This window comes from Phalangium opilio, unplaced genomic scaffold (assembly GCF_054372755.1).
Source record: "Phalangium opilio isolate 3A_F unplaced genomic scaffold, DU_Popi_V2 ptg000246l_1, whole genome shotgun sequence".
Lineage (NCBI taxonomy): Eukaryota > Metazoa > Arthropoda > Arachnida > Opiliones > Phalangiidae > Phalangium > Phalangium opilio.
The window spans coordinates 997,574-1,007,582 of record NW_028324225.1 but is presented as its reverse complement, the minus strand read 5'-3'; the positions used below and the strand labels follow the sequence as shown (position 1 = coordinate 1,007,582).

The window sequence follows — 10,009 nt, the reverse complement described above, 5'->3', positions numbered from 1 at the left end:
CGGTACTTGAGTCTATAAAACTGGCTTATCATACGAAAAACCCATTTTAGACACTAGTTACGTTATCCAAAAATAGATGAAGAACTGTGCTGTCTCAGAGTTTAGGTCTTAAGTATTTATTTTCTTCCAAAAATATCGGGTAGAAATATCGGTTCATTTTTAACCGATACCGATATATCAGTTAAAGCCAAATATCGGTACCGATACCGATATGGTATCGGTATCGGCCCATCTCTAGAAAGTATAGATATACCTTAGATTTAGTTCTAACCAATATGAATCGTACGAAAAAAACAAATGGGTATTTACTACAAAAAATTTGTAAATTTTTAACTGAGTCTTTTATCAAACTTTTTACTCGCCCTCATATAGTGAAATTTTGACGAAAATTTATCAGACTTTTAATGGATTTTTATCTGACTGTTTTATATCGGACGATGTTTTTTTAGGGAGGGATCGTCAAAGTTTAAACTAATCAGAAGGAAGAACGTAATTATCTTAATCTCTAGCTTAAATGAGTGGCTTATTAATTTTACGTGTACAATTTCTAGGTATAAATAATAAATCTTCGCGTTTCGGAGTGACATTCTTCGACGTTTATTTGAACTTCCGGGCCTATGGTTTCGGCTTCCGATGAAAAGGATCGCAGTTATGTAATAATAACTGTTTCGATTCACGGGGTGCACAGCACCCCGTGGTAATCACGTAAGGTGCAAACCCCGACGGCTTTTTCAGAAGCAGTTTATGCCGCGAGGCGAGGGGCTAAGCACGGGTGAGGGTATATCGCCTCCCGTCGAATTTCCATAGATGGGGTGAACGGGGTTTAGAAATCCCTTAGAAATAACATGGGGGTTATCACCCTGACGGCAGATTTCTACCGAACCGTACTTTTAGATAAAACATAGGTTCAAACAATTCACCGTAAAATCAAAAATTTAAACGCCGTGATAATTCTTCGCAAATACCGATAGCATTTTATCAGCCAACGACATAAAATCACCCCCCAATTCGAACGAGGAACCCAAGAGAGCGAAAATTTTCCCGGGAATTTGGTGTGTCCATAAGCGGTAGCGTGAAAAGTTTATTTCTCGAGTTTATAAATAGATTGTTTATCTATTGAAATGGAACTAATACAGTAAAGGGTGGAAGAATGGTTTTCAGATATTGCGATTGGGCTCTGTAAAATTGCAGACTTATGCGAAAAGTCTTATTGACCCCTTTGAGTGTAAAGTAAACAACCGGGGGTATAAAAAGACATGCCATTGAAACTTGAATTCATTCTCTGGACTTGTAAAGAATTAAAAATGTACGATACGCTATGTATTTAATAAAAGTTTGACGTTTGAATTGTTTTAACTCGGAATTTCTATGCAGGCACACCGCCATGATATTTCCAATTACCGATCAATAAACTGTCCGATATTCGATCGCCCCTCCTGAAGTAACATGGATAACCCCAATCTAAGGATTTGTGTTTTAGAAGTAAATTTTCTACGGGCTAATAACAAATACGTAATAAAAGAATTAGCGTAGTTCAAACAGGCGAAAACGGCACGTATGTTTTCAAGCCACCATTCCCATATGGCGAACTCAGCTTGAAGGACCGCCGATTAAATGGTTGGGTTTCGCGGAATATTTGCGTTCTCAATTGGAACGACGGGGAATACGATTTCAAGGACTTTATCAGCATTATAAGAGGGTTATCGGGGAAAGCTGATATCTTTTGGACGAAAGGCTTAGAGAAGTCGATCTTTCTTTCGAAATCTATCGATGACACCGTGGGAAATGCCGAGACTCTCGGCTGCCCCAAATTAAGTGGTTCTTCAAAAGAGCCCCCACCATCGAACTGTATTTACCATAGAAGTACACACTATTATTGCCTTTCAAAAGCTTTCAGATTAAATTTATGGTTGAAAAAACTTGATTGTGTCCATTTAACTTCAAAATAAAAAATTTTATTCGAACTTGTGTGTTTTATTAAGTGGATAGAAATAGTATAAATAGCGTTTTGGATTTATGGGTAGTATCATTCTAACTTGACCCACCGAAAAGTATTATCATTATAAAAGTGAATACGGAAATAACTATGGAATCAGGAAAGCCTACCATCTGTAGAATCGTTTATACAGTGACGTTAGGGTTAATAGCCTCTAATTTCCATTTAAGATTTAAAATATTTGAAACGATAATTCGGAAATACCATCAAACATGGCACAACGGAATTTTTCTCGATGAACCAGCCGGAAAGATAAGAGTTGATCTTCCTTACAACGCGAATTTAGAAAACATCAAGAAAAATGGACTGAAAGAGTCAGGAATACATTACATTAAATTTCCCAAACTACTATATGTTATTGCTGCCTCTATTTTGTATTTATTTTTTTTTCTTTCTAAAGGTGCAGAAAATTCCCTTGCCGGTGGAAGGGGAGGTGGAAATGGCCCAAATCCTCAACTTCTTGGGGTTTGAAGTTGCCCTTCCATTACCAGTGGTCTCCCCCGCCAATATTGGAGAGTTCTCTTCAACCTGATATTTCAACATCTGATCTACCATTCTCCCAACCCATTCCATACACCCCGACTGTCGCAACCGTACCGTCTCTACCATCCCCCTCATCTCAAAAAATCCAGGGTGTGGAGACTTTAAACGAGCCGTCGTTTGTACCCGAATTAGGTTCCGTCAGCCAGAGGAAAAGACCTCAGTCTGCAGGGTTGGATGGACCTAAAAAGAAAAGGAGGACGAAGCCCATCATCGAGACGGACGCATTACAAAGACAAATCAACCTCGATGAGATTATGGCTCAGATATTGGCTGATCCTGGCGAGGATTAAATGTTTTTATAATAATTCTAGGAGAGCGGTCGCTCTCTTAGATAAGACTTGATACTGCCTCTAATGCTAAATGAGGGTTCTTTGATTGGCCGTAACTTTTTTCGTATTGTGTTTGCTGCTTTGAAATTTTGCCAGTGAACCAAAATTTGGGCCCTAATTATGAGGTTAAAATTTCAAAGAGATCCAACTAATAGTTAATTCTATAAAGAAAAAAGTTGTTAAGGGTGGTTTTAGAATCCATAAAATGAATCCGACATTTTGTGAAAAATACTATATTTTTCCATAGAGATAACATGGGACTTTTTTGAAATATGACCTTAATTGCGCTAGTGTATAAAGAAAACTATTCATTCGTTACGTTTGGGAACCATCTTAAATGAAAGATAATAGTCCATAGATGTGCCTTTCCTTAGTTACATTAAGATAAATTAAGTTTAAGTATTGATTTTTATCATTATTAACACATACTTTGACTTACGTTGTTTTGGGTTTTGGAATTACGGCGTTTTACCACTGTTAGAGACACGCATTTTAGCCCTAATTTTTTATATTGGACTTACGGCGTTTTTGTCGTGATTCACGCCGTTAGAGGGATATTAAGCAAGAACAAGTTGGGAAAACCAAAATATTACCTCTCCGAGTCAAGACGACTACTTACAAACTTATTTACCCAGATATGGAAATGTTTATGAAATATTAAAGCAGTATACAAAGCTTAGCAAATATACTGTAAATCAGACGACATTTTACATACAATAATGATATACTTGTACACATTAAAATCATCCGATGGGGGGAAAACGGGAAATGAAAAGATAAAACTTTGGAGGGATATTACCTTTACGTGTTTGTAAAGGCCCAATTTTCTACTCCTCAACTGTATGCCCTCTATGTTCAAAGCCATATTCACAACAGGGTTGCCATGTAAACACTATCCTCTCGTTTCATCTCAACGATTTTCTTAGTTTGTCAACATGACTGTTAACGTTACATAACACCAAAGCTTATTTGTGGCTACACACACTGAAAGTAAATGCGTACCATAAAAAGCATGAAAACACGAAGCTATTATCCGATAACGATCAGACCTTTCACTGGTCTGGGACTCTGGGCAAAACAAAGACCAGAAGATGGTGGTGTAGAAGCCAGGTGTGCAGACTGGTGTCCATGTGGGATGGACAAAAACAAAGACCAGAAGATGGTGGTGTTAGAAGCCAGTGTGTACAGACTGGTGTCCATGTGGGATGGACAATGACCTGAAGATGGTGGTGTTAGAAGCCAGAAAGTACAGACTGGTGTCCATGTGGGATGGACAAAAACAAAGACCAGAAGATGGTGGTGTTAGAAGCCAGTGTGTACAGACTGGTGTCCATGTGGGATGGACAAAGACCAGAAGATGGTGGTGTGAGAACTCAAGTAGAGTAGCCATTTCCGTGACTGTGAAAGCAGTTCGGAAATGGCGAACACGTTTGCTCCGATTTGGAAACTGCGAACGCGGTCACGTGGGTGTAACAACACACACATACACACACCCCTACGGGCACACGATTGACACTTGGGGACCGGTAAGGAGTGATTGACATCTGAGGACCCAATTAACTATAGTTCATTAAAAAGAGGATTTAATAATTAGTTGAGCGCCGTAAAGCATATGATTAAACACTCGCTGTGGAAAAAGAACCCAAGACATTTATATGTAGGGACCTGAAAACACACGATATTTTCACCGCATAAATGGGGACCCTAATTCCAGATTACTTTCAAAATTCAGATATAGATGTCGCTAGGTGAAAGTCCCCACTTGTCAATGAAGTCACTGCGTGGATCTTGAAGGTGTATAATCAAAAAATGTCCCCAGATATAAGGTAGGAAGACGGTTTAGGTCCCCACTTGTAAACCGGAAATTGTCTCAAAACTTAAGTGTTAAGATAGAAATAGGACTGATTACTTAAATTTCATTCTGATAATCAATTTTTACCTCTCCGAGTGACGTATGTCACGGAGAGGTTCTGTAACGATCGTGTGTGTCTGTCTGTTTGTTTGTTTGTTTGTGTGTGTGTTTGTGTGTCTGTTGTTACACCCACGTGACCGCGTTCGCAATTTCCAAATCGGAGCAAACGTGTTCGCCATTTCCGAACTGCATTCACAGTCACGGAAATAGCTCCTCTACTTGAGTTCTCACACCACCATCTTCTGGTCTTTGTCCATTCCACAAGGACACCAAACTGTACATACTGGCTTCTAATCACCATTATCTTCTGGTCCTCGTCCATTCCACTTGGACACCAGTCTGTACATACTAGCTTCTAATCACCACCATCTTTTGGTCTTCGTCCATCCCACATGGACACCGGTCTGTACATACTGGCTTCTAATCACCACCATCTTCTGGTCTTCGTCCATTCCACTTGGACACCAGTCTGTACATACTGGCTTCTAAACACCACCATGTACTGGTCTTCCGTCTATTCCACATAGACAACAATCTGTCTCATCGTTGGGTTTAAGACATTCGCGGCGATCAGCTAGGGTTACGAGAAACGACTAGCCTCCCTAGGGTGGGTTGTCCACCAAAGGTTTTCGCAATTGCGGTTGTTCTTGCTTTTAGCTGTAGTTCGACACCCTTATATACCACCTATTTGAGTAAGGCAAAGCAACCGGCGTATGCTTCATTTCAAACGCCAATATTAGTCAAGTCTCTCAAGAATGTTTAATTGTTCTTTTTTAAAACGATGTAACGTTCAATAAGGCGAATAACTAACGAAGAAAATATTAAATAATAATTATATTTATTTTAATATTTAAGATAATCTTGTTTCTCAATTCAAAATTAGTACGAAAAGGGTTGAAAAGCTGTCTATTTGATTGTCTGTGTGTGTCCCTCCGTTGTTACACTAGTGCGCCACGTTAGAAGTTCGTTTTGTTTTGATGTGTAAAGAAATCCTTCAGAGCCATAATATTCCCTTTATCCTTAATATAAAGTGAATATGTGGAAATATTTTTCGTAATTATGATGCATTTAGTACTTTTGTAGCTTTAAAGCTCTGTTTCATTTTGATATTCCAAAGATTTATTTTAATATTATTATTTGAAATGGCTGTTTATATATTACTTAAGCTATACTACATCTGTATATAGAATAATTCTTGGTTTAGTGATTTCATGAAGGAAGCTAAGCCCTAAACTCCGGCGGGTATATCTAGCATTACCCTCAATAGGCTTAGTGAACTAAAGAGTAAATAATTGAGGCCTGAAGTGAAGCAAACTTTGGGTTTTGATTTTCGTGTCTGAAATGAAGAGACATCAACGGTTCAGAGTGAGCCGAAAGTTAAATACACTCTTAAATAATCAGGTTAAGATTTTATAATAGAAGAGAAGATCATGGTGGCAATTAGATTAGTAGGGCTAAGCTACAGAGCTTTTAATCTCTTTATGGTGCGCATTGACTAGCAGTGCGTCTAGCTACAATTTAGCTTTGGTATTACTTAACGTTAACACTCATGTTGGCAAACTAAGAATATTGTTGAGGTGAGACGAGACGATAGTGTTTACACTGCTAACCAGTTGTGAATGTAGCTATCAGAATATAGGGTAAGCAGCTGGAGCGTAGACTTCATTTCCTGTTTTTTTTTTGCCATTGACTGATTTCCATGTGTCCAAGATTTATCCTTATTGGATGTAAAATGTCGTCTGCTTTACTGTATATTCGGTATGCTTGGAATACTGCTTCAATATTTCGTAAATTTTTACTTCAAAAAAGAGAAATAATTCCATATATAGGTAAATAACTTTGTAGTAGTAGACCTCTTGACTCGGAGAGGTAATATTTTGGTTTTCCCAACTTGTTTAACTATAAAATTATAATATACATGAAATTTGAAAATGTGTGTTTAAAAGACTCCACTTGTCAGTTGCAATGACGGTGAAGGTCCCCTCTTGTAAATTTATCGAGTGTGAAAAATGAAATTGAAATACTTGATGGAACCATATTGGCTTCGACACTAATTTAAAATCTAATAATTTATACACAAATGTCCCCAGATATAAGGTAGGAAGACGGTTTAGGTCCCCACTTGTAAACCTGAAATTAGCTCAAAACTTAAGTGTTAAGCTAGAAGAAGGACTGATTACTTAAATTTCATTCTGATAATCAATATTTTAACTATAAAATTATAATATACATGAAATTTGAAAATGTGTGTTTAAAAGACCCCACTTGTCAGTTGAAATGACGGTGAAGATCCCCACTTGTAAATTTATCGAGTGTGAAAAATGAAATTGAAATACTTGATGGAACCATATAGGCTTCGACACTAATTCGAAATCAAATAATTTATACACAAATGTCCCCAGATATAAGGTAGGAAGACGGTTTAAGTCCCCACTTGTAAACCTGAAATTAGCTCAAAACTTAAGTGTTAAGCTAGAAATAGGACTGATTACTTAAATATCATTCTGATAATCAATATTTTAACTATAAAATTATAATATACATGAAATTTGAAAATGTGTGTTTAAAAGACCCCACTTGTCAGTTGAAATGACGGTGAAGGTCCCCATTTGTAAATTTATCGAGTGTGAAAAATGAAATTGAAATACTTGATGGAACCATATAGGCTTCGACACTAATTCAAAATCTAATAATTTATACACAAATGTCCCCAGATATAAGGTAGGAAGACGGTTTAAGTCCCCACTTGTAAACCTGAAATTAGCTCAAAACTTAAGTGTTAAGCTAGAAATAGGACTGATTACATAAATTTCATTCTGATAAGCAATATTTTAACTATAAAATTATAATATACATGAAATTTGAAAATGTGTGTTTAAAAGACCCCACTTGTCAGTTGAAATGACGGTGAAGGTCCCCACTTGTAAATTTATCGAGTGTGAAAAATGAAATTGAAATACTTGATGGAACCATATAGGCTTCGACACTAATTCAAAATCTAATAATTTATACACAAATGTCTCCAGATATAAGGTAGGAAGACGGTTTAAGTCCCCACTTGTAAACCTGAAATTAGCTCAAAACTTAAGTGTTAAGCTAGAAATTGGACTGATTACTTAAATTTCATTCTGATAATCAATATTTTAACTATAAAATTATAATATACATGAAATTTGAAAATGTGTGTTTAAAAGACCCCACTTGTCAGTTGAAATGACGGTGAAGGTCCCCACTTGTAAATTTATCGAGTGTGAAAAATGAAATTGAAATACTTGATGGAACCATATAGGCTTCGACACTAATTCAAAATCTAATAATTTATACACAAATTTCCCCAGATATAAGGTAGGAAGACGGTTTAGGTTCCCACTTGTAAACCTGAAATTAGCTCAAAACTTAAGTGTTAAGCTAGAAATAGGACTGATTACATAAATTTCATTGTGATAATCAATATTTTAACTATAAAATTATAATATACATGAAATTTGAAAATGTGTGTTTAAAAGACCCCACTTGTCAGTTGAAATGACGGTGAAGGTCCCCACTTGTAAATTTATCGAGTGTGAAAAATGAAATTGAAATAATTGATGGAACCATATAGGCTTCGACACTAATTCAAAATCTAATAATTTATACACAAATGTCTCCAGATATAAGGTAGGAAGACGGTTTAAGTCCCCACTTGTAAACCTGAAATTAGCTCAAAACTTAAGTGTTAAGCTAGAAATTGGACTGATTACTTAAATTTCATTCTGATAATCAATATTTTAACTTTAAAATTATAATATACATGAAATTTGAAAATGTGTGTTTAAAAGACCCCACTTGTCAGTTGAAATGACGGTGAAGGTCCCCACTTGTAAATTTATCGAGTGTGAAAAATGAAATTGAAATAATTGATGGAACCATATAGGCTTCGACACTAATTCAAAATCTAATAATTTATACACAAATGTCCCCAGATATAAGATAGGAAGACGGTTTAAGTCCCCACTTGTAAACCTGAAATTAGCTCAAAACTTAAGTGTTAAGCTAGAAATAGGACTGATTACATAAATTTCATTCTGATAAGCAATATTTTAACTATAAAATTATAATATACATGAAATTTGAAAATGTGTGTTTAAAAGACCCCACTTGTCAGTTGAAATGACGGTGAAGGTCCCCACTTGTAAATTTATCGAGTGTGAAAAATGAAATTGAAATACTTGATGGAACCATATAGGCTTCGACACTAATTCAAAATCTAATAATTTATACACAAATGTCCCCAGATATAAGGTAGGAAGACGGTTTAAGTCCCCACTTGTAAACCTGAAATTAGCTCAAAACTTAAGTGTTAAGCTAGAAATTGGACTGATTACTTAAATTTCATTCTGATAATCAATATTTTAACTATAAAATTATAATATACATGAAATTTGAAAATGTGTGTTTAAAAGACCCCACTTGTCAGTTGAAATGACGGTGAAGGTCCCCACTTGTAAATTTATCGAGTGTGAAAAATGAAATTGAAATACTTGATGGAACCATATAGGCTTCGACACTAATTTAAAATCTAATAATTTATACACAAATGTCCTCAGATATAAGGTAGGAAGACGGTTTAGGTCCCCACTTGTAAACCTGAAATTAGCTCAAAACTTAAGTGTTAAGCTAGAAATAGGACTGATTACATAAATTTCATTCTGATAAGCAATATTTTAACTATAAAATTATAATATACATGAAATTTGAAAATGTGTGTTTAAAAGACCCCACTTGTCAGTTGAAATGACGGTGAAGGTCCCCACTTGTAAATTTATCGAGTGTGAAAAATGAAATTGAAATACTTGATGGAACCATAAAGGCTTCGACACTAATTCAAAATCTAATAATTTATACACAAATGTCCCCAGATATAAGGTAGGAAGACGGTTTAAGTCCCCACTTGTAAACCTGAAATTAGCTCAAAACTTAAGTGTTAAGCTAGAAATAGGACTGATTACTTAATTTCATTGTGATAATCAATATTTTAACTATAAAATTATAATATACATGAAATTTGAAAATGTGTGTTTAAAAGACCCCACTTGTCAGTTGAAATGACGGTGAAGGTCCCCACTTGTAAATTTATCGAGTGTGAAAAATGAAATTGAAATACTTGATGGAACCATATAGGCTTCGACACTAATTTAAAATCTAATAATTTATACACAAATGTCCTCAGATATAAGGTAGCAAGACGGT

The 10,009-nt window shown here is 35.8% G+C and overlaps 1 protein-coding gene across 1 annotated transcript; it reads left to right on the top strand.

Annotated features, from left to right (window-relative positions):
• The first annotated feature begins 1,994 nt into the window (after positions 1 to 1,994).
• On the top strand, positions 1,995 to 3,428 carry LOC149611159 (uncharacterized). The gene is made up of 2 exons (XM_089858505.1): positions 1,995 to 2,310; positions 2,397 to 3,428. Exons 1-2 carry the CDS (start codon positions 2,087 to 2,089, stop codon positions 2,827 to 2,829), a joined length of 657 nt encoding a protein of 218 aa, XP_089714631.1. The 5' UTR covers positions 1,995 to 2,086; the 3' UTR covers positions 2,830 to 3,428.
• Positions 3,429 to 10,009: the final 6,581 nt, after the last annotated feature.